The sequence below is a fragment of the Esox lucius genome, chromosome 21, assembly GCF_011004845.1.
Source record: "Esox lucius isolate fEsoLuc1 chromosome 21, fEsoLuc1.pri, whole genome shotgun sequence".
NCBI classification, from domain to species: Eukaryota; Metazoa; Chordata; class Actinopteri; order Esociformes; family Esocidae; genus Esox; species Esox lucius.
Window position 1 is genome coordinate 24372368 of NC_047589.1, and position 24774 is coordinate 24397141.

At 39.7% G+C, this 24774-nt stretch overlaps 2 protein-coding genes and 1 long non-coding RNA gene across 9 annotated transcripts in view; 1 reads left to right on the plus strand and 2 right to left on the minus strand.

Moving 5' to 3' along the window:
• Nucleotides 1-9517, plus strand: part of dpp6a — a 211447-nt gene extending 201930 nt beyond the window's left edge. For all 6 annotated transcript variants that reach the window (XR_002195866.2, XR_002195869.2, XR_002195868.3 and 3 more), the window contains 9 exons: nucleotides 2253-2351; nucleotides 2529-2598; nucleotides 3548-3742; nucleotides 4107-4161; nucleotides 4592-4691; nucleotides 5906-5964; nucleotides 6065-6137; nucleotides 6230-6303; nucleotides 6882-9517. This is a non-coding gene — a long non-coding RNA (dipeptidyl-peptidase 6a). The remainder of the gene's footprint in view (nucleotides 1-2252; nucleotides 2352-2528; nucleotides 2599-3547; nucleotides 3743-4106; nucleotides 4162-4591; nucleotides 4692-5905; nucleotides 5965-6064; nucleotides 6138-6229; nucleotides 6304-6881) is intronic.
• A 323-nt stretch (nucleotides 9518-9840) lies between these two features.
• Nucleotides 9841-12327, minus strand: ggh (gamma-glutamyl hydrolase (conjugase, folylpolygammaglutamyl hydrolase)). The gene is made up of 9 exons (XM_010885823.5): nucleotides 12075-12327; nucleotides 11787-11895; nucleotides 11593-11643; nucleotides 11225-11309; nucleotides 10988-11126; nucleotides 10748-10854; nucleotides 10544-10634; nucleotides 10296-10430; nucleotides 9841-10118 (listed from the first exon to the last, which is right to left on the minus strand). The coding sequence occupies exons 1-9, from the start codon at nucleotides 12160-12162 to the stop codon at nucleotides 10000-10002; spliced, it is 924 nt and encodes a 307-aa protein (XP_010884125.2). The 5' UTR covers nucleotides 12163-12327; the 3' UTR covers nucleotides 9841-9999.
• Nucleotides 12328-12886: 559 nt separating this feature from the next.
• On the minus strand, nucleotides 12887-24686 carry LOC105019601 (thioredoxin domain-containing protein 3 homolog). 2 transcript variants are annotated; one of them, XM_010885912.4, is made up of 16 exons: nucleotides 24594-24686; nucleotides 24276-24310; nucleotides 24129-24186; nucleotides 23558-23661; nucleotides 21224-21295; nucleotides 20780-20899; nucleotides 20608-20689; nucleotides 20405-20481; nucleotides 20054-20146; nucleotides 18363-18502; nucleotides 16409-16590; nucleotides 15545-15689; nucleotides 15229-15336; nucleotides 14983-15134; nucleotides 13784-13928; nucleotides 12887-13544 (listed from the first exon to the last, which is right to left on the minus strand). In XM_010885912.4, the coding sequence occupies exons 2-16, from the start codon at nucleotides 24303-24305 to the stop codon at nucleotides 13301-13303; spliced, it is 1752 nt and encodes a 583-aa protein (XP_010884214.3). In that variant the 5' UTR covers nucleotides 24306-24310; nucleotides 24594-24686; the 3' UTR covers nucleotides 12887-13300. The 2 variants fall into 2 exon arrangements, 1 of the variants encoding a protein (XP_010884214.3); XR_002195821.2 differs by lacking the exon at nucleotides 24594-24686 and having other exon boundaries at nucleotides 13459-13544; nucleotides 13784-13924; nucleotides 24276-24441.
• Between the last annotated feature and the right edge of the window lie 88 nt (nucleotides 24687-24774).

The window sequence follows — 24774 nt, forward strand, 5'->3', positions numbered from 1 at the left end:
TTTATGTCTTTAACATCCCCACTGGCTTCAAATCCACAACAGCTCCATTGTACTTCCATCGACTTAATGACCTGTCATGTGACAGTTTGTGTCAGGAAAAAGATGATACAAGGGACACCACACACACACACAAACAACATCCACTCCTCTCCCGGAATAAAGCTGCGACCCCAGATGGACAACTCTTGTATGTCATTGTACCTATCTCTGTTTTTACAGAGTAAAAAGATTAAAGAATAAAAGCCTTACTTTGCATCCCTGATTCACAAAATACACCCCCCCCCCAACCCCCCACCCAGCAGCAGGACCTTGCCAGATGGGGTCAGCATACTATGACCATTGACAGCGCAACAAGTCCAACTGTGCTCAGGCTTTCTGCTGAGTCACTGTTGTTACCTCAGTCCTGTCTGTTGGCAGCCATACTGATTAAATTAGCTAGCATAGCACGATAGATGTCCTCGTAAAGACATGACCTTTCCACTATAATGAAAAACCTTCACTGTCATTTGTTAACTGTTGATTGTAGCGTGTACGGCTGGTTATCGGATAATCCATAACAATCTGTTCAAAGTTTACAAAGTTGCCTACTGTGCACCATTTCTACATACTGTTATTTTAACACAGATGTTAACAGGAACTGGAACTCATAAGGGAAACCAACAACATTCTGAAAATGTTTTGAAAACAGTGTAACCCATTTGGCGTCAGAGAGGTTGAGAAACCCCCTGGACTTACAGCCTGTTTTGGTGGTATAGTACTTTTGGCCAACTACATGATGAAAGGCTGATTTGATTAGTGACCAATGACTCTTCAGCTGTGGGTGGTCTCCAGCCAATCAGGATATTTTAAAGTTGGTTTCCTAATGCCCAGGCACACAGTAACACCCCAGCTGTGTTTTCTGTGTTATTTATTTTTTTACAGTCCTTCACGGGAACATTACCATTCAAATTCTGTTTTCCCTAAACCAAACCCTAATACCAATTGTAACCTCTACCCTAAACCTAACCCCCAAAACTGAAAATATTTTGGTAAATTGGGGATTGCAGAAAATGTCCAGGACAAGATCACATATTTCCATGCAGTGATTTTTGGACCCCACCAGGATGGTAACGCACTCATATGAAAGGTCAACAAGATATGCCTCTTCCTCGCAGTCGCCACGGAGTCTTCTTTCCAAAAATGAAAACATCCTGCTCTTCCTAGTCCAGTTTCAGAATGCCGGATTGAACAGACCGCTCTCAGTACCTACAAACCCGATTCCAAAAAAGTTGGGACACTGTACAATTGTGAATAAAAACAGAATGCAATGATGTGGAAGTTTCAAATTTCAATATTTTATTCAGAATACAACATAGATGACATATCAAATGTTTAAACTGAGAAAATTGATCACTTTAAGGGAAAAATAAGTTGATTTTAAATTTCATGGCATCAACACATCTCAAAAAAGTTGGGACAAGGCCATGTTTACCACTGTGTGGCATCCCCTATTCTTTTTTTATAACAGACTGCAAATGTCTGGGGACTGAGGAGACAAGTTGCTCAAGTTCATGAGTAGGAATGTTGTCCCATTCTTGTCTAATACAGGCTTCTAGTTGGTCAACTGTCTTAGGTCTTCTTTGTCACACCTTCCTCTTTATGATGCGCCAAATGTTTTCTATGGGTGAAACATCTGGACTGCAGGCTGGCCATTTCAGTACCCGGATCCTTGTTCTATGCAGCCATGACATTGTAATTGATGCAGTATGTGGTCTGGCGTTGTCATGTTGGAAAATGCAAGGTCTTCCCTGAAAGAGACGATGTCTGGATGGGAGCATATGTTGTTCTATAACTTGGATATAACTGTCAGCATTGATGGTGCCTTTCCAGATGTGTAGGCTGCCCATGCCACACACACTCATGCAACCCCATTCCATTCCTTTTTTACTCACAATTTGTACAGTGTCCCAACTTTTTTGGAATCGGGTTTGTATATTTTGAAGACCCAATTGAACCGTACAGCTGCGTGTGTGTGTCTGCACATTGCTGTTCTGTCTTCATCACAGTGTGTCGAGGGAGTGAGGCCCTGCATTCTGTTGATTTCCCTCTGTTCTCTTCGGTTCTCCGTTGTCATTAGCATGATTTCAACTGCCAACTTCAACATTTCCGCAGACCCCCAACAGTATGTATTCTGACCACCTAGCATGCATGCCCTGGGACCCCGGTCAGCCATATCAAACTCAGACATGACAACATTTCATTTGTCACTGCAGAGGTTTTCGACCTGGAGACCAACGAGGACCTGAGGACGAGGCTGGACTCCATACAGATGCCCAGAGAGGAATACAAGGAGATCACCATTGAGGATTACAGTACGTTGTGCTCCACTCTAACACATAGGAAGTCGGTTTCTAAAGGTGATGATGGCGTCCTCCGGGTTCTACATTTTCTTCACGTGCCTTTCAGATGAGTAGCTAATGGAGCTGATGATGAGTGTCTAGTGCCTCTGTACAGTGTGAATACTGACAAGTCTCTTGCTGTCTGTGCAGCATTAACGATGCAGATCCTCAAACCTGCCAGCTTTGTCGACTCATCACACTATCCCCTGCTCCTCCTCGTGTGAGTACGCAAACACTTAACACACACACACTCACAAGCAGCTGCTCTAGCATACACCTTAGCCGTCCATCTGCCGAGTTTCTTATCGGCTGTTGACACAGAGAGGACTTCACTACCTCCATGCCATGTGCGAGCCTCATCATCACTGACGTCACACCTCCCAGGTGGGGGTGGGGCATTAGTCAGGGCCTCCTGAGGCACAGAAGTGCCAGCTCTCTGTCACTACCAGTAATCACTCTGAAAAATGAGGTCCCTTTACTTCAAAGGGTCCCTTTACTTAAACTTCCCATCTCCTCTGTATTACACCATCTCCTCAGTATTACACCATCTCCACAGTGTAAAACCATCTCCTCAGTATTACACCATCTCCACAGTATTACACCATCTCCTCAGTATTACACCATCTCCACAGTGTAAAACCATCTCCTCAGTATTGCACCATCTCCACAGTATTACACCATCTCCTCAGTATTACACCATCTCCTGTGTCACACCATCTCCACAGTGTCACACCATCTCCACAGTGTCACACCATCTCCACAGTGTCACACCATCTCCACAGTATTACACCATCTCCACAGTATTACACCATCTCCACAGTATTACACCATCTCCACAGTATTACACCATCTCCACAGTGTCACACCATCTCCACAGTGTCACACCATCTCCACAGTGTCACACCATCTCCACAGTATTACACCATCTCCACAGTATTACACCATCTCTACAGTGTCAAACCATCCTCACAGTGTTAAACCATCTTCACAGTGTCACACCATCTCCACAGTGTCACCACCATCTCCCAATGTCCTCAAACCTGTCCATTGTTCCTTCCACCTGGCTCACCTGTGTTCTTTATGAGGAAACCCACGAATGTGCACATTTAAGCGGGAGAGGTAATAAGGACAAGGGTTTACCACAGAAAGACATGCCCTCTTATCTCCAGTGACAGCACCCCCGGTGGTCAGTCGGTGTCCGAGCAGTTCCACATAGATTGGGCCACAGTGCTGGTGAGCAGTTTCGGGGCCATAGTGGTGCGTTTCGACGGGCGGGGAAGTGGCTTCCAGGGGACGAACCTCCTGCATCGTGTGCAGAGGAAGTTGGGCGTGTTCGAGGAGCGAGACCAACTGGCAGCCCTCAGGTAGGGACCGTCCAGTTGGGCTGAGGCCCGAGAATCGGGGTGCAGCCTAGGACTTTAGAGCTGCCGTGAGGCAGCGGTTTGGTTTGATATGGCAGGAAGGAAGTTGATCATCACTCAACTTTACAGCTTTAATTTTATGAATTATTATCATTTAAGCAGGTGTACTGAGGCTTCATTCTTTTGTAAGTGTTTTGTCCCACTAGCCTGCACCTTGCCTTATCAGAAGTGTTTTTCTCATTTCTGCTAATAAGATAATTATATTTTATTCCAGACATGTGCTTAAAGAGTGCTAGCTACATAACTTGGCAGAAATGCTCTTTATTCTGGCATGATTTAATAAACATTTTGTTGGCCTACATTTCAGTATTCTATCAAAAGAGCCTTACATTGACAAGACCAGAATTGGAGCTTATGGCAAGGTAAGATGCATTTTTTTCATGAAGATTAGGTTAACTGGTTACATTTTGTATCTGAATTGGAGAGTGCTCCCTTGGGCGCATCATGTTGATCAGTGTCTATCTGTAAACCCTGATTTGATGTGCTAATCCCACTTGTAAAATAGAAATCACCAAAGAGAGTCTGAATTTCTGCCTACTTAAAAATACTTATTGAATGTTGTTTGCTGTACTGTGGTAATCTTATAGGGGAGTACAAGACTGGAATCTCAAATAGACACATCATATCAGCACAAACCGATCTGAGACCAAGCCAATAATCTATTTTCTCTTCAAGCATCATTTTCCCAAATGAATTTAAAATGAACCCATATGGTGTCTCCCCACGCATTATGCAGAATCGCCCGATGTTGATGTAGGCCCTCCGCTTACTACTTGCCTGTCTCTCTGTCAGGTGTACGGAGGCTACGTGACCAGTTTGCTACTCAGCGCTGAGGATTCCCTGGTGAAATGTGGTGCAGTCCTCTCACCCATCACAGAGTTCGATCTCTACGGTAAAGTGCGTGCGCGTGCCACCTGTCGGCATTGTGGTACAGACAGCCCGGCCGCCCTAACTGTGTGGCGCCACACAGATGCTCTGTCGGTATCACACTGCTATCCTTCCTTGGTATCGGCGTCAACTCGGATAACGTGCGCGCGACATGTGTCCACATGAGAGTGTGTTTGTGTGATGTCTTTTGTGTTTGAGGGAGAGCCGAAAAACAAGCCCAACACGCGCTGTCCGCTGAAATGTACCTTGGGCTCCGTCGATCTTTGACCACTTCGATACAGGAACCGACGGCGAAAGGCAGCCTACGATGTGTTTCAGTGCGCACCTGTCAAAGAGGAATATGTAGAAAACGTAGAGCTCGGAGGACGCCATCATCGTAATTTTATAGCCTCTTATGTTTTTATTTGTTTTATTATTTCTATTCTCTTATTCTATGCTTTATTATTATGCTGTATTTTATATTTCTCTTTTTGATTTATTTTGTTAATTAAATGTATATTTTGCTATCTTCTACCCATCATAATGCAAGTTCTGGTGCTATCAGAGGAATAACCTCTGTGTAAATGTTCCAATATGCGGATGACGGATAATGCAGGTTCTTGTGCTGCTGTTTAGACATCGATGCAGGGTATTATCTCACAGAAGGACTGACGAGTTTATCCAAGCGCTGGAGTGCGTGTATTGAGATACCGGGGTGTTGAAGTTCATGCAGTCCCCCTGGAGTCAGTCCTTTTGTGAGATAATACCCTGCATCGATGTCTAAACAGCAGCACAAGAACTTGCATTATCCATCATCAGCAGAGTGTTACATTTACACAGAGGTTATTCCTCTGATAGCACCAGAACTTGCATTATGATGGGTAGAAGACAGCAAAATCAAAAAGAGAGCAGTGTGGTTAAGTTTAAGAGCTCAGTTATAGGCACATGAAAAGAGAAGTGTTTTTAACCTGGATTTAAAAATGGGTACGTTTGGGGCACGTCTAAGATCTTCTGGTAGTTTATTCCAGTTGTGTACAGCATAACTGCTAAACGCAGCTTCTCCATGTTTAGTTTGGACTCTGGGCTCTACTAGCTGACCTGTGTTCATGGATCTAAGAGCCCTGCTCGGTTTATATTCTTCAAACATATCAGAATTGTATTCGGGTCCAAAACCATTCAGAGATTTAAAAACTAAAAGCACCACTTTTAGGAGGGTTACAACTCCTTCCTCTCTTCCAGCTTCAGCGTTTTCAGAGAGATACCTGGGAATGCCCAAGCCTGACCCAAGAGCATATGCGGTATGTCTTTGTGTTTCAGCCTTCACTTAGATGGTCAGTGTTATGGGCTCTCGATTTTCCTATTGGGTAGTTACATGATATCAACGTCATGTGTCCGCAGATGGCAAATCTAGCACACAGGGCGTCTCAATTCCTAGATAAGAAGTTTCTGATTGTTCATCCGACAGCAGATGGTAAGACAGTATTAAAATCAAACCTTTCTACTCCAATAAAATCCTTTGTTTTGAAAAATAAGATGGCCTGTGTTGTTATTTCCCCTCACTAGAAAAAGTTCATTTCCAGCACACAGCAAAGTTCATCGCCCAGCTGATCAATGAAAAGGCAAACTACACTCTCCAGGTGAGGGCACTCCCACGAATGACACACAGAAACTGGATGCATGCCTGCAGAAACAAGTTTTGAGCTCACTTAATCCCAAACTGCTTATATTTGGCCTATCCAGACATTCATGGGCAGGTTTGGCAGACACAGAATTAACCTAGTCTAGCACAAAAAAAACAATGTTTCAAAGTTTCAAATTGATACTAGATTTTTTTGTCCAAGACTACAGTAGGCTTAATTCATGTCTGCGAAACCAGCCCATAATGTATATAATTTGGGCTGGCGCTTTTGTACAGAGATGGAGCAGTTCTGTGAATCCCAAATATCTGCTCCCCTCTCACTTAATAAGATTATATTCCTCTCCTGCTTTAATATGGACAACCCCATTATGATATGGAGCCTTTACAGGTCAGGGTTTAGCTAATCACTGCCCCCGTAGTCCCCTTGTATATTTTCAGTGTTACCTGAGTAGGTCTTATCAGGAAGTCTATCACTGGCAATTAAGGGGCTTGATTGACCGTAATAACATGTATATTATAGAGTCTATGTAAACCTGCATTTATATGATGAGGTAAAATGACCTGTTCCCCCATCAGATCTACCCAGACGAGGGCCATTTCATCCATAGTGAGGCCACGCGGCAGCACCTCAGTCAATCGTTGGTCAACTTCTTTGAGGAGTGCTTCCGGCTACCGGACAAGGTGTTCGAGGAGAGGCTGGAGGAGGAGATCGAGGAGGAGGGTTAGCAAACTCTGTCAGCCCTTAACCAGAGGTCCAGTCCACACTGAAGCACAATGCCAGCCCCCATACCCGGTTTCCACAGTCCACATGATATGCAGCCTACTTCTGGTTCAAACCCTCTTTGGCCCTTTTTCTTGTTTTCACCGTGCGGAATTCCCGGCGTTTCAGCATGATCCACCTCGAGCCTACCGTGTTAACCTTCGTCCTCCTCTTCCTCCGCAACTTTCACTGCAAGGGTATCGGCAGCCATTTTGCTGATATCGGTACAATGAACACAACATTACCGTGAAGGGCAATGGAGGGGACCACTAGCTGACAACATATCTGGAGAGCGTTGAAAAAAGCGGTTGGCTCAGGAATAGGTCATCTCTGGTCAGTTTACGTTTAAAAAGACAAGCTCCTCGGATTCCCAAACGTCTGGTCGGTGGGAGGGAACGTAAAAAGTTTACTAGTCAGTGAGGAGAGGGAGACTTTATAGCACAAACTTTGGGGTCCGATGTAGGCTCCTTACTGGATCTGACGGGTCAGACTTGATCCTGCACAGTGTCCGGGGGTGGGGGTGGGGGGGTCTCTGTGGAGAAGAGAATGTACCTATTTTTTAAATTGTGAAAAGACCTTTTCATGTCAGACTGTGCTTGTGTTTGTTGTTCCCGCTGTAAAGTAAAAAAACAAACAAAACAAAAAAATTGTCACTCCAGGGGGGCTCAGACACTTTGTTTTTTAGTGTTGAAGTTTGTCCTGATCTTTGGAACCTATTGTAGCCTCAAGTATGTATTTAAATGGCGTAGACTCCATTTTTCATTGTCATGAAAAGATGGGCCTGATGAATGATGTGAACAGAATAGTTATGTTCTTGGTTCACTTTCAGTCTCGGTTTTGTTGCTTATTGTTCTTCCTGTCTTTTGCTTACTGTATGATACTCCCTCAGTCCTTTGAAAACTGAAGCATATGTATATTTCTGTCACTGTGCCTTACTTTTGGGAGAAAGAGTCCTTTTTATGAACTCCTGTTATGAAAACAAAACGGCTCATTGTGAAGACATTTTCTGTTGACAACGGCTTGGTATACTGACAGTTCAACCGTCACTCAGAGCACTGTAATGTTTTCAAAGAGCGAGTAGTACAGCATTCTATCAACAGTCAAGTAAGAAATGGTCTTCTCCAGGTCAAGACATAACCAATTGCCAAAACGGTTGTAAACAGTAGCCAAATGTGTCATTATTGCATTATTTTACAGATGTTCATAAATAGCAATTCAATGGTGTCAGGTCACAAATTTCATTTTTATGTAAGGTTGGAATGCTAAGCAAAAGGCATTCAGCCTCCCGATTCGTGCAGGGCTAATAAACCCTGGGTTCATTCCTAGAGTCCCACCCTGTCGTAAAGGTCACTCTAATGGGCCCGTGCACGACTGGTCTTGCATTGTGCTCAAAATGCACTTGTTTGAAATGAGGGTCCTTCTCAACTCGCGGCGCCATCAAGCATATGACGTTTACAGGGGTGGATCTAAAAATAAATGTGAAAAGTAATAAAAAAACAATAAAGGCAGTTGTGCAAGTCATTTTATAGATAGAAACAATATGCTATTTATTGTTTTAAATGTGTGCATGCTTTTTTCAGAAAAACCAAAGGGTGTGTGGCAGATTTCAAAACTCTTCCACCGCAGGACACACAAGTATCCTTTGTGAAAGTCAAGGAGGGGAGAGCAACTTGCCTACTAATTAATTTACATCACCACTTATCGGTCTCCATGTCATGTGGGAGATCCCTTGTTTCATCATGCTGTAGTGCTAATTGTGGCGGTCAGGGTTCTGTTAGCTGAGTGAGGCTACGTCTACAGCACTTTTCACCGTGTTGGTTAGGCAGACTTCCTGGTTAAGTGAGCAGTGAGATCAGCAATACAGCTTAGTGGGCATGTAATGGCGAGAAGATGACCTGATCTACAAAATTGGATAAGGTGAAATTGGGTAAACAAATTTTACAAAAACATGGGTTCTTAAGTTTAGGCACAAGTTTGTATTTTTTCTGAATGCTCATTCCTGTTAGTTTGTCAGTGCATGTAACCAAGTTATTAGCAACTCAATACTATCTTTGATGGGTCAGTTTCAAAATAGTATTTTTGACATTTTGAATGTTCCGTACTGGATTGCATTACATTTACAGTAGTATCGTGATTGAGATCCCAGTCTCGTCAGCTTGATGTATAAATGTTACTCAAATATCATTTTAGTCTCTTAAAATCTGAGTGTTATTTGTGCATAAATGCATTTTGAATATACATTTTTGGTCTCCAGTTTTGGTCCTTGGGTTGAGTTTAAAGTGGACTGCAATCATCAGCAGCAATGGTGAACTTTCTGAAAAGGTGCGATTGAAAATGAAGATGGACTTTTGTCAAGAAGCTCTCAACTCAACGGTACAGGAAACTACTGTGGCAAATAACCAGAATGTGGCATGGGGGTAATTGTTAGAATAAAAACTATTTTATCATCATAGTCTCTGTAGTTAATCTATTTTGGTTGTTATTGGACAATGTTCTCTAGGAATGTTCTCTCTGCTTTGAATTGTGCTTGCTTTTTATTAATTTAAGAGCTTTTAGTAAAAACATCCTACAGTTTTTAAATCAACCAATTTTCTTTCCAGAATGACATTCCAATTAGGAGATTTGAAATCAGGATGCCAAAACAAAGCGTGTGGGTTCAATTCCTACTGTAAGCAAGCTCCTAGTGAAAATGTTGGTGAACACAGGTTCACATTATCTTGCCAGCCTAGATGGTTGTGGATTTGTTTAAAAAAAACAGACATTTATTATAATCATTCCAGCAACTATAGTCCTCAGTTTAATATATTTGTAAAAAAGTTCATCAAAAGACACCAAACAACATTTAAATACATTTACAAAAATAGGTATTGTGGACAAAATACCATTACACTTATTGAATTGAACTTTATGAAGACAACTCACTCTATATAAAAATCAAAAGAAATATAATTGTTCAAAGGCAGACTTGATTCCAGTGTAAACAGGATTGTAGTTGTATATCAATGACCTCTTCTCTGCCTCTTCATCATCAAATTTGTGAAGGTTTTTTCTAGCTGTTAATGAAAAGAACAGTGGCATAAGTGGTTAAAAGTGGAATTTGAACCTAACCGCACTGTCTCCTCAGCCAAGGGAGTGGCATTCATTAAACCGACTTAATACAATAACATAACGCTACATATTGAGAATTACAGATGCAGTGAAATTTTGCCACCCATTTCTGAAATAGCTACCTTCATTTACAAAGAATTCGCCCATGAAGAAAGTGGTTCTCACGGCCGATGGGGAGTGTGGAATGTATGGCCTAGTCCATTCATATGCATTCTTTTCTGGGTGCCACTGTGTTCCATAAATGGGGAAATCATATGCTACAAGGAATACAGTAAACCCGTCAATATATTTATCCTTATACAACCAGATGTGCAAGTTGTTGTGTATTCACGCTACTGTTTGCTATGCTGTAATTATGGATATGCTTTACCTTCCATAGTTGACACAAACTCAGTTTTTCCATCACTGTTTGTGGTTAGAACTTTGTAGAACTTCCTAAGGTCTTTATTGCGGTTATATCTCTGGAATTGAATGTTGCATGGATAGTTCACTTTTAATTGGAGATTACACAAAAGCCTACTTGGGGCATATGGTTATTGTACAAAGACACATTGCCCAGATGCTATTGTCATACCTTCAGTGTAAGACTGAAATTATGGGAGTTTTCAGTGATTGGCTCAGAGGCCAAGGCATTCAGGACATCAGCTGGGAATTCCTTGAACAACCTACTCTCTCTGGATTCTGAAAGAGTAATCATTAAGTAAGCATTTGGTTATAAGTATTTGTATCATTTAGGACACGTGATAATCGAACAACCTTACGAGTGATTTCGTCAAGGCATTTGAACGCCGTGTTAAACACAGGTACCGCGTACCGTTAGTGAAAACGAGTGGTAAGGCAACCCCGCTGGTGTTTGTGCGCGACAGAAGCATTTCCCCACTGGTCAGGTACGTCAGCTCCTCAAATCCAAGACAGGTGCCCCATACTGGGAAATAGTCACCCCTTGAAGTGGCCTAAAAATGCAATATATTTTTTACATATTTTATTTAAAAGGAAACATATGAAGCCCCAAAGGCAATATGTTTTAAGTATATAGATTAGCATGTCATACCTCTATAGCAAGCTTGTAAAAAATCCTTGCAACGTTAGCATACCCAGAAGAGACAATGCTAACTCCGCCACCAGGGTACAGAATTCTGCAGAGGGAAAACAAGTATATATATATATATATATATATATATTTGTTGTCTGTCTATATAGGGTTGATCAGCAAAAGACTGAGCAAGCTGGGTCAAAACAGCACATACAAATATTCTGTCTTTCTTCCCCTTTGTACATTTACTGGGTCAGTAAAATGTATAACTAATCAGGTCACAACCTCTCGATAATTTGCTAATATTCTTAAGCCACTCACACGAAAGGCTTGGTCAAGGATTCTGTAAATAGGGATATAGCACGGCAACATTCATTTCGACTTACCCATTGATGGAGTTAAATAGCTTTTTGTACTCCTCCAGTGTCTGATTAATCCTGTAGAATTAATTGAAAGGTTTATCAAGGGTTTCTTAGTAATGTAATCGAAATCAAAGTATGCAGACAGAATGTACTAATTTCGATGCAGTGTTTTAATGCAAACCATATCTGAAAAGCTTCTAAATGTTTAGTTAAATTACATCACAGGGACAACCCTCGCGCCAGCAGCCTCCAGGAACTTGACATACGATGCGGCAATATAAGAGGCCTTCTGCGGTTGAGGGGTGCGTACCTCTTGAGCCAAGACACCTTGCGACAAACATACAGTTTAGGTAATCAGTTAGATTTCTAAGTATTTCAATACATGTATATACTCTTAACAAACAATATTCCAAAGCAGGCTAGAAGGCGCTTTATTTCCACACTTTAGAAAGTTTGATTTTCGTTAATAGAATTTCTATCCACAGAAATCGTGTGAAAAGACTCACCAATAATTGGCTTTTCGTTCCTCTTCAACGCAGTACACGAAGCCAAACTTGAAAAGGCAAAACAAACCAATAAAACACAGGTGTTCATTTTCTTACCGTGTTTAAAACAATGCGCGTATCAAATATGTACTCTTAAAATTGCTACTGTTTCCATTTAAAGAGGTATCGATAATGACTGTGCAAGTTACGACATTATTATTTAATGGTTGTCTTTTGTTTTTACAACTGACAGACTTGACACAGCTTGACAGTGATCTCAATTTCCGGGTTTATGAATTTCAAAATAAAAGTAAGGAAAACAGATAACAACTCTAGCAGTTTTTATCTTTAATCGCCCAGAGACTCGAAAATTGTCATTGTATAAATTTAAATCAAATTTAACACCAAAAAAGGAACTGCATGTTTCTTAACACATTTTAAAATGTATGTAATGATTAACCAGATCATATATGTGTATTTGAGTAACAACGTTATATAGGCCTACGCTATATATTGTAACATTGTCATGGGGTGAAAAATTGCATGCTCAAAATATTCAGACCAAAAAAATAATACAGCTTTTCATTGCTTCCCTCTTGGCCTGACAAGAGGGAAGAAATGGCCTCTTGGCCATAACACTTGAAAATGATAATGCAAAAAATCCAATTACAAAATTATTCAATAAAAAACAGACTTTCCTAGTTTTAAGCTATTCAGGCTTTTTGATAATGAATTGACCAGGTGGTGTAAATAAAGTACTGGAGAATTAATTTAGAAGTCATCGAAACGGGGCTATAACGTTTCTTTAAAAACTGACTGGAAGGTGTTGCATTAATAGGACACATGCCCACAGACAACTCAATTTTGCTAAACACAGGTTAAAAGTTGGTTTTAATAACAATCCACAATAGGTTAAAGTCATTAAACTACAGCCATATATGTTCTTCTGTTTATGATGAATTACTGTTTTTTCACAATTTATTGTATACAGCCAGCATTGTTTACACTCTTTTTTTCTATTGTCTACTCTAACCTGTTTTTTTTTTTTACATTTCCCTGTACTGTTTACATCTTCTTTATTGTATGCATGTAACAAATAAACTTTGATTTGAGGTTCACGGTTTATTTTATTATTGGAAAAATCTCACACAATAGTGTACCTCTAAAGTAGATGCCGTCCAACCATCCATACAGACCAATTTGTAGGTCTACTCACACGCAGGCACTATAAAGCCATAGTAAGACTATCATTTTTCCTTTTTCAACAGTGTTTGTTTGGGTATATCCCCAAAAATTAACATGATATTGTCCATGGCGTGCTGGACATTGGACGAGCCATGCACTACATTCTCCAAGATGCTCTTGGCAAACTGTGCACGTAGACAGTTTGGGCTGCCTTGCTTTGCCTGTTCAGGATCAGTAGGCCCCATCATCTCTCTCCATTCTGTGATAGCATTTTCTTTGCTCAGGATCATCATGACGGATGGTCCTCTATAAAGGACACATTAAGTCAGATGTTAAACCTGAAGCTTCATCAAGGCCAGGGTTGGATTCAGAATTTTATAATCAAAATTCTGATTGAAATTATATTGATTGAAATTAAAATGAACTTAATTCATTTAATCAAATTTAATAGTTCCAAAACATAGACAAGACTAGACAGTTTAAGTCCTACAAACAGCATACAGTACATTACAGTTATTGAATGTGTTAAAGCCCTGTCAACCCACCTTGACATGTAGTCAACCAAGTGATTGTAGAAGTATTTTCCAACGTGGTCTTTGTAGAACTCTTCTGCCATGTCTCGTGTTAGTTTTTTTTCTGTGACTTGGGAAATGCTGAACCCAGCCTCTTTAATTCGATTGATAATGCTATCTGAAATAAAGATCAACAACATTCAGGACTCTGCATTCGCCATCACAACTGTGCAACGCACAATTAACAGCAATCTGTTTCACCAGGATTGGTAATTGGTAATCTTATATGTGCTTCCTCGCACCAAAGTGGAGGGGTTGGAAGTGGTTGTATGTCTGAGGTGTGGTCTTAGCAGCGTTTGGTTGTGTTATGGATTATGGGCAGTCAAGGCTCATGCATGCAATTCAATGTAGGATAGTATTTCCAGCCACATACAGTTGCTAGGTTTGTAAACACTGTTAAATGATCTGCTTACATTTCGTCTGATCTTGATCTGAGTCATCCCTCTAGATAAACAAAGTGTGACTTAAAGAATACAAAAAAGTGTACTTTTACCCAGTGTGACTTTATTAATACACCAAAAATTACACACCTGTTAGAAAATGCAAGAAATGCCTGCTGATGTTTTGCTGTTACCTTTCTTTGTCTGTTATACTCTGACTTGGCTCCATTTGTCTGGCAGTAGGCTGATTGGGGCCAAGGTTTTTGGAAATGGGTGTGTAGCCATTTGAAGCCTTATGAGCCTTAATAACTATTCTTATTAAGGTTCATAAGGCTATAATTAACTACCATTCTCCTGAAATATATTTCAAACGGGCGACTTGATCTCTGTTTTTAGGGGGCAGACTTTACCGTTAACCAAACTTTGTGGGTTTTTTCCCCACATGGCACCACTAACAATTACCCATTTGAATTAGGTCTTTATTCTAGAGGTACTTTTCCAGCCTATGCTGTTCATGTACGACCAATATTCTCAATGGCACAGTGTAAAGGATCATATTTTGTGTGTTCTAATGACTTAGAGGACGACCAGACTGTATTTCAGGAGCCATTGCTGCAGGTACACAAGTAATTCAGAAGGTTCACAAACCTTTTTCTCACAACTGTTTTTACTGTAGCTGAGGAGCATATTTGGACTACAACATGTTTATTCAAAACCAAACCATTTTGCACCCTGGCCCATGTAAACGGTACAATAGCTGAAATATTTCAGACAGAGACGTAAGCACTGTACCTCTGAGTTCTTGTGTATAGTCAGGTTTGATCACGGCCAGAGTGTGCTCTGTCGGAAAAAATTTGTTAAGATCTCTCTGAGCCTCCTCTGGAGTGGAGCTGCCATGAAGCTGGTTGATGGCAACGTTGTCGATGGCAAACTGGGCTCGGAGACTAGTAATTAAGTACAAAACAGTGGTGGGAGGAGAGTTAACTGAACCCATGTAAATGACCATGTGAAACTAACTAGGACTATCCAAGTTGCTACCTTTCAGGGGATTTTTCTTTGGCCTCATCAACAACTTTTGGACCGAGTAAACCTCTCCAGTGTAGGACAGCATCCTCTCGTGTCAAGGCCAAAGCCAAAAGGGGACCACTGTAATGCAACCAGGGAAACAAAACAGTCATGTAAGAGTCTGTAAGAAAGATCAAGCTGTCGATTCAACACAATCAATAGCCACCTGCTTCCTGTATATCTGCTATATCCTGTATAGTGCATATTTTATCATTTATTAATCCAAAAATTGTGTTAATCCAAAGCACATCACATCACTACTGAGCAAATTATGGTAGGAGTGTGTCACCTAGTCATTTGGTTTATAAGGCCTGGGAAATAGTCAGTGCCATCATGGTCCTTGTAAAACTCTTTGGCCTGTTCGTCAGTGAGGGTTATCTCTCTCTGCATTGCTATCTGGAATCCAAAGTCATGGATTGTCTTCAAGATCTCATCTGGTCATGTTGAAAGAAATAGAGAAATTGAGACATTGATGCAAAGATTATCTCACAAAGGGACTGACGGGTTCATTCTTGCGCTGGAATGCAAGCATTGAGATACAGGGGAGTTGAAGTTCATGCAGTCCCCCTGGAGACAGCTGAGTTAGAGAATTGTAACAATCTGACTGTTTTAATTCTATTGCATTTTTTATTTATATTTTTCACTGTAAAGCACATTGAATTGCATCTATGTATGAACTGTGCTATATAAATAAACTTGCTTGCTATTCATGTTGATGCAAAAAATAATTCATTTGGGTTTGTGTAGGGATGTAATAGTATGAATACATGTACCATTACATCCCTACAAGACACATTTGTTGCCTGATGTCTCAAATGGAATCCTTACGTTGCGTTATCCTCTCTACGTACTTCAGTCTGAGACTCTTTCTGCTGCAGTCGTTTAGGAGTGGTCAAAGTGAGGGGTTTCGTATAAACAAAGTAATCAAATTAGATTATCAAAACAAATGTTTTATTACAAAAATTCTGTTTTACAAACATGGGTTCAGGCTCTAGCCATTGGTTTCTGGGTTTCTTTGTTTTGGCCAGCTAGGTTTTGTCGCTTGGGCAAGCTTGGCAAACTTTGCATGACAAGAGATATTTATCAAATAAAATAAATGCATATTTATGTTCATGTTTACTGAAATAATTTAAAACATTGAAGTGGAGGGTACCTTTTCTCTTTCTAAGAAGACTTGGACGAATAAGAGCAAGGGTCTTTTGAATCTCTGAAATGGATCCAGCTTGTGTGTCTGAAGTTACATTTAGGGTAGGAAAGAAGAAAGCCAGTTGCCTGCTGTCCATCTCAATGCTGCAGTCTGACAGGCCCATATCCACCTCCTGGACATAATTTGACCTAAGAGAGATCACCCAAAACAAACATCCTTACTACATGTAGTTAGCTGAAAAACCAATCTGAAAGATGTAACAAACACATACTTTATTTGGATGGTTGTGAAAGGAGATACTATCAACCAACTATTTACTGATAAGTAACTGCTTGCTGAGGAACGTTTGCAATTCGCGAAACAAGCCAGTGAAAAAGACAGCCATGGAAAAACCCAAGCATGACCGGTTTTGTTCAAGATAGAAAACAGATTATGGCAGATAGATTGGCAACTTAAACTGAAGCATAAACTCCAACCTTGTACCCTGGAATGAAAAGAAGCTTTGGTCGCGATTTGCTGCTGTTCAGTTGAAGGATGCTTTGCATTATTAACTCTTTAATGCAGGTGTTCATATGGTTATACACATCAGAGGGCCTCAAGGTTATATGGCATTGGAATGACACTCCATTTTGGCTGATGACATGGCCAAGAAGGACCATGTACAAGCATGTCCTGCATCAGTGTTAGGCCAACGCCACAGGGAGAATCACTGGTTTTTAAATGTTTTGCTTGAGTTTACAATATGTCACTGAATGACGCAATGCTGGGATGTTTCAGTGCTGTGAGCCAACAGAAAACCATAACGAAACTTCTCAAAAGGTTGTTTGATTGAAATGGTCTTGTTGCAATACAGCAGCCACTTTTTCCAGGAAGAAGGATGTATACTAGCATTTCTGGGTCCAGAATGGGCTTCCTCAGAATGAAGCTGATGACAGCGGTCTCACAGCTGTTTCAAGCCAGGACATTTCTAGATTTGAGGGAGTGGTTAAAAATGATGGTTTGGTTTGATTTGAACAAAGCTGTTCAGCTCGCTAAGTTCAAAACAGGGCTAGATTTTATACATTCCTGTTTGAGTTACAAGGAAGCAGGAGAAATGCTGAGGTGGAGTTGGTGGGGTGTCAAGTACTAGAGCTGGAGATGAGAGATCTTATTACCCTTTTTTAAAGTAAAAAAAGCGATTACACTGCTTTTCCTTTGTTTTGATGATGGAACTAGGCTTCATAAGTTAGTTTATGTTGGAAAACAGGTGCTTTGAGTTTCCTTGATTTTGAAGTTGGAATAGAATATAGACTGTGTCACTTCCAGGACTTTGGTGATCCTGAAAGGCCAGTTTGTAGATGGTGAGGCATGAGTTTCAGCTCCAGGAGGCCTCCAGTGGATATTGTTTCTCATTTCTAGAGTGAACTATGGATGTGAGCAAAAGAGTGTGTTGTCCCATGTTTTTATAGGGGCATGGTGGTGGAACACTCTACTCAGGGACTGGTTGTAGAACTCCAGTTTAATCCAGTGACAACTCTGGCAGAGTAAAGCATGGAGTCTTTCCCAAGTAAAGGATACCCAAGTATCAAGGAGCAGGGCTCAAACTGGGTGATGCCATCACATCCTCTACCCGTTGACCACATGGGTTTTGTGGCTACAGTTGAATTAGAAAAAATCCCGGCGCTTAGACTCAGAGATAATTCAGCTTAATCAGTAGACTTCAGGTCCAACCTTGGGGTGATCAGCGGGACACCGTCCTGGGCCTAGTCAGCAGCCTATCTGTTAGGATTATTAGACCATTCGTTTAAATATGACTGATAACCTGATGATTGTCTGTAGAGCATTTGCAGATGGACCATGCAAAAAAATAAATAAAAGCTTTTATCACAAACTTTAGGTACTGACAAACTAGTTAACATTCAGAGGTGCATAAGATTTATCATGTTTAATTAACTGAGCAAACTGAACTGTGAAGCCAAACCTTTTCTTTGGCTGGATGAGCTCTGCAAGTTCAAGATCTGTAATGGCTGTCAATGGAGACTCTTCCTCTCTCACTTTATCTCTCTTGGACAGAATCAACGTGTGGACAGGCCCACTGGACATTGACTTTACAAACTCTGGCTGGAAAATGTAAAGTAACTATTCAGATTGTGAAAATGTTCCACTGGATATACAGAAGAATGCTTTTGTTTATTTTCAAACTGCAACAAAAATCCTAGTTTAAAAAGCAATATAAAGGTGAAACAGAATTGTGCATGCAGTTGTGAGTAAAAGTTTTTAAACCCTCTGAATTACCTGCATAAATGGCCCCAAAAACTACAGTCCTGGTCTTCATCTAACTCATAACATTAGATAAACCCAGTGTAATTTAACAATGAACACAAACAAATGTGTACTTTTACACACTTTCATTGAACACATTAGTCAAAGTAAGCAATTTAAATCAGGAGTTCCAATCAACGAAATTACATTCAGTTATGGGCTAGAGATGTTTTGTCATATAAAAAAAGTTGAAGTTTGGTTGCCAACTAAGTCTGAACCTCAAAATAGAGATCCGTGGAAGTGGATAAGGACCCGGTCAAAAGTTACAATAGAACACCTCAATAGAAGAGTTGTTGCAGCCAACAAGGCTAAAAAAGGCAAAAGGCATTTTGAAATATTTGGACACATCAGATAATGGTCAGGGAGGTGACAAAGAACTCAGAGGTAACCACCACGGATCTCTTGGCATCTCTTGCATTTTCTAACATCTGTCTCCATGAGTCCACAATAAGGAACACACAAAACAGGAGTGGATTTCATCTGAGGACCCCATGGAGGACACCACTGCTTTCCCCAAAAAAACATTGCAGCCAGACTTAGGTTTTCCAAAAAACACCTGGATGTACCCGAACACTACTGGGACAGGGTTCTATGGATTATTATTAATTTTTATTAGTTTGTGATTGAAGTGCTATAACAACACCAAAAACCAAAAACTCAAAAAACTCAGCCTGATTGTGAATCATGATGGAGAGAGCATCATGGTTTGGGGCTACTTTGCTACCTCCAGGCCTGGACAGCTTGTAATTATTGAGGGAACAATTAATTCAAGTGTGAACTTTCCCCCAACTAAAATAAATCTATGGTCAACAAAAGTTGTATTTGGCAAAGGATTTCTTGGCTTGCAATGTCTCTCAACTTCATTAAAGCAGAAACTATCATCAATTAATAGACAAGGATATTTGGTACACTACATTCGGTACACAAAAGAAAAGCAAGTTAGCAAGTGCACCAGAGTGAGGGAATTAGGGTCTAAACCATGCACATATAATAAGGTAATATGTATGTGGCAATGTTTCCTGCAAAATTAGCCAAACATTTTCTTCTCTAGTTGTATGTAAATTACACAACTTCCCCTGACCTTTGTAACCTATTACTAATTTTGGCTCCAACACGCAGAAGAAAATGTTTTTTGATAACTGCATAGTCATCACTGGGATTAACATTTTGAGAGAAAAATAAATGATCTTTTTAAACATGAATGATTCATTTTAGTTTTTATGTTTATTTCTTTCTAAAGGTTATGCTCAAGGGAATCTGGGTATAATTGGGTAATACAATTGTTAGCAGAATGTTCATTCCTATCACGTGCAGCAAAGTAATTAGCATGTTAGTCTTGCTTTCACCCACCTGTTCTGCTTTCTCCTCATAAAGAGTATGAATCAGGTCTTTATCCAAAACCCTCTCCTCCTCTGCTACAATTGAATAACCAGCATCTAAAGCCTAAGCATAAACAAGACATTTGTAAAGCAAATGTAACAATTATATCATAATTTGAGTAAAATGTAATAACATGAACAAAGACCGATTGTAAGAGATGACTAGTTCAATGTGTCTGAGCTGATAGACCATGGTACTTGCAACGCCATTATACAAAAAAGTATGAAAACATTTGCACTGACCACTTTATTCTGGAAGAGCATTTGATAAATGACTAAAATATCCAGTGTACTGTGTAAGGATCCAATGTGAAGCACTTACTTTTTTTCTGATTGCTTCCACTTGACCTCCTGCTACAGCATCTGGTTTTATGATGACCACACAATATGTACCATGATCTAATCACACACAAAATATACTTCCTTAAGTCACCTCCACTTTTATCACCCAAATCGTTTGATATCATGAAATGCTAAAAAAATATCAAATTTTACAGAACGCTTAAAGTGAAATTGGTTACATACCATCAATATCTATGTCGACATTTTGACTGGATGGAGATTTGATTCCTTCTTGATGATTGTCGTCTAAAAAGAGTTCCTGGACCTATTTGACAGATTCATGATGGGTACAAAATACAAATCGGCAAAACTGACAGCCGATCCTTTACAACTGTATTTGTCTGGAAGCACTTACCTCAGGTACATATTTGGAGCCCAGTTGTTGTTTCTTTTTCTCCACATCCACCAGTTCCAGTATAGTTTTTTGTAGCAGAGGTCCATTTACTCCTCTTACTATAGACAACAATTTACCACCCTGAAACAGCCGAGCAGGCCACAATGTCTTCTCAAAATTACATTGTTTTTGTTACATAGTTATGACACGGTTTGTAAGTGGCTGGTTTCCTGAAACATACTAGGCGAGTAAGTGGATGCTATATTTTATTATTTTCCTTGCATTGTCTGAAAATAATAATGAATTAATAGGTTTATTAAATAAGTAAGATTTGGTACTACTTATCAAACTGTTCTGATGCAAGAATATTGACACAGTTCAGAAACTTGGTATTGACAGATATAAGGTAATGAAGACAATATCATATTACAATATTATAATGCTGTCATTCAGCTCAGTACTTACAGAGTAAAAAAGACAGACTGGTAGACATTTCCCTTTAAGTGAACTTAACTCAAGTATATCGTCAGCCTCTGCCTGAAAACAAGTTAAACATGAAAAATTACTATTTAATGCAATTTCTTTTTAAAACTGATATTGATCTCCAAAAGACCCATGCTAAATTTGCGTTCATTGCACATTTAAAAAAGTAAAAAACAGACTGAAAACAAAATATCCTGTTGTTGCAAAACTTTCTGAAATGTTTACTGTTGCATTCCTTAATGAACTTTTTAATGCACATCTCCAGTATTACCCCTGTGAATTGATTTTCCAGTATTACTCCAAGTATACCATCTCTAACAGGAAATACTAATCTGAGTACTGGAATTTTTTCTCTGCCTGTTTTCTTCAAAGTTGATGCAAATTGTTGATCTTGGATCCTGGTCCCACTGTTTTCTTCCAACCCTGTTGTTATGGTATGTACTGGACTGGAAGAATCCTGAATCTATGCAATCTATGTTGATAGGGACTGACTGAATCGTGCAAAATGTGCTATGGTTTTCTCCCAGATTATTCATTGTTTTAGCTAAGTTGATTATTTTGTATTGCTAACATTGTTGCTGAAATAAAGTCATAAAATGCTTATAATATGCACAGGTTAATTCCTAGTTGCATATTATTAAGATCATCTTCTGTGAATGTGTACATGGAAGATCATTGCTGATCCCTACCACCTCAGTCACCTGAGCAAGGCTGTTATCTCTACTTGCTCTCAGCTTGTAGCTGAAATTGAGGACATATTCTCAGTCAGAGAAAAGGAGGTTATTTTAAAAAATAGAACTTTAAAAACAAATTGTAACTTCCACTTGACTGTGATGTGTACGTCAGGTAGACATGACATTTGACACGATGTGTGGATATTACAAGAGAAATGTTACTCTCCAGTTTGAACTGTGATGAAACGCAAACATGCTGTTTGTGGTTGAATAAATGAATGTATACCGCCACTGTGTGACGAGTTTTGGAACTGTTTCTGAGAGACAATGTATACATTGGTTCACACAGTGGGTGCCATACAGCCCACCTAATGGATTTACAATGGGTTATAAACCAAGCTCTTTTCCTGGCTTTGCATCCTCTAGATTTGTATCCCGGTAGCTTCACTGGAAAGGAATTATGGACAAATATGCTCTTCGAACATTACCCAATAAGACACATCTCTAATGGCTACCTAACATATTTCAAAGATGTACTGATTTAGGGAGGTGAATAGAGGCATGTTCAAGGGTTAGAATGCCTGGAAAGCCTGAACTGTTATTCTCGGATACGAAATGTCTTTGACACTTTTTCTTATTTTGCACACAGAAACTAGAGGCCATGAGTAGGTCTGTGTGTCACTAGCGCACCCACTATTGATTCACAGAGTGGGCACCACCTAGAAAGGAGCTGGGCAGAGCAAAGCACAAGCTATCAAGATCCTACTGGGCAATATAGGCATGTTGTAGTTGTATTTTTCTATTAAGATACTCAAACTTTGTCTTAATATAAAGTGCGCATGTATGGAAGCTTACTGAGATCAGATGTTTAAGAAATGTATTATCAGAATGTTGGTCGAGCACCTACACACTACACAGGCTTCCAGTGAATATCCACTGGTCTTTCTCTCCCCCTGAGGAATGGAAAAGGCATCCGATAGGATATCTGACTCCATGTCTGTCTGTATAGTAATGATACTCTAATGCATCAGATTTGTTAAGCATAAAACCTGTTTTTTAAAACATATCTTTTGTTAATGGTTGAGGCAGCTTGTTGGCCATTAATAAATCCTTGTCTTTCAGCTATTTCAAAGAATGTGAATCCATCCAATTGATATGACTTTAAAAAGGCTAACTTCCCATCTGCCACTTGATTTTTAATATAGCATAACGTTTAAGAGGATTGGAACTATTTTTAATGGATGTAAACGTAGAAGACATTTCTGGCAGATATTCAAATACACACTGGAAGTTCTAAATATTTTTTGCAGTTGTTGCTGCATTTAAATTTGGGCACAATGTAGCCTACATTTTACGGTGTTTATTATTTGTTTTCTTTTTCATTCATTAAAAAATTTATATTAGAGTATTTTGTGTATTTCGTTCACCAAATTGTCCAAAATGTATCCAATTTAATGCTACTTTGAGACAACCAAATGAAAAGAAATGCAAGGAGGTGAATTGCCCATCCAAGGTGCCTTTTGCAAGCTAGCCCTGCAACTTAAAATGACACAAAAAAACATGGGAAACAAGATGTCAAAGGTCACCAAAAGTGTATCCGGATCCGACATAGACAACTAAAGCTGAAAACCATGTTACTCACCACAGCAAAGCGCAACAGGTCATCTCCGTATTCAGTTTTACATTTTCTAAAAATGTTCTGCACAGCCTTGCATGGGCCGCACCATCTCTGGTAGACATCTACAACTATAAACATTGGTATTAACATCATAATCCTTATATTTCAAAGTTAGTAACTACAAAACTATCTACAGCAGTCTGACAGTTTCCTGGGTCACTGTCTGACAGTCATGACCACTCAACTAGAAACATTTTGTTGTTTTGAAGTTCCTCTCCTGCAATTGCACATATTTGCTATGCAATACTATTATAATAACAACAATAACCAAACATATTTACAAATAAATAATCCTGCTGCCAAATAGGTTTGGTTATAATTTATATGAAACCTCAATTGAATTAGTCTCTTTTGCATAGAGATTAGACAAATTGATGGTGACAGTCACACATGGTATAAAATGTGTCTGCAAAAATGCATCTGACTCTTCAACTTTGACTTAACCACAATTAAATAGTGGGCAAGCCCCCTAGCTTGGGCACCCCTGAATTACATTGAACACGTTAGTCATAATTTAAGCTTAAAAGCTGCCTACCAAGAAGTCCTGGGGCCAACAATGCCTCTTTCCATTGTTCTTCGTTAGAGACTTCAATCTGTAATTTGTAAATAAACGTATAGTAGCTATATAATTACAGTGTACAACGGTTTTGATAACTTACCTGTATAGCTAGTCTAAATTTACCTGAATTTGTACTTCCTTTTTCCTTGACATCCTAGCTGTGAAAACATTACAATAAGTATGAATTGGTTCATATTGCCGTTTTCTTCATAGTACGGTTTTAGCCGTATTAGTGGAATAGTGCGGAATAGTGAGTCTGTTTGCCAGCTACCTAGCTACTGGTCAGCCAAACCTGTCAACGTAGACAGTTGGCTAAATAGCTGGCAAAAACATTGCCAACGGATTTAACAGTGTTCCTTGTATTGAAAGTACGGCCGGCACTAATATGACGAGTTAAACAATAAACTAGCTACAGTACTTATAGTATTTCGTCAACAATACCTTTTCTTTGATAAATTCAAATGTAGCATCCTATATGGTTAATTTTGCAAGAAGGCTGTTGGACTATAGTTTGAAACAAAATATGCCTTCTAAATTCCAAGCACTTCATACTGTTGTTTGTTCAGTACTAAATCTCGCACGCTAAATTTGATCAAAATTTCTTGTGACATAATTTAGAAAT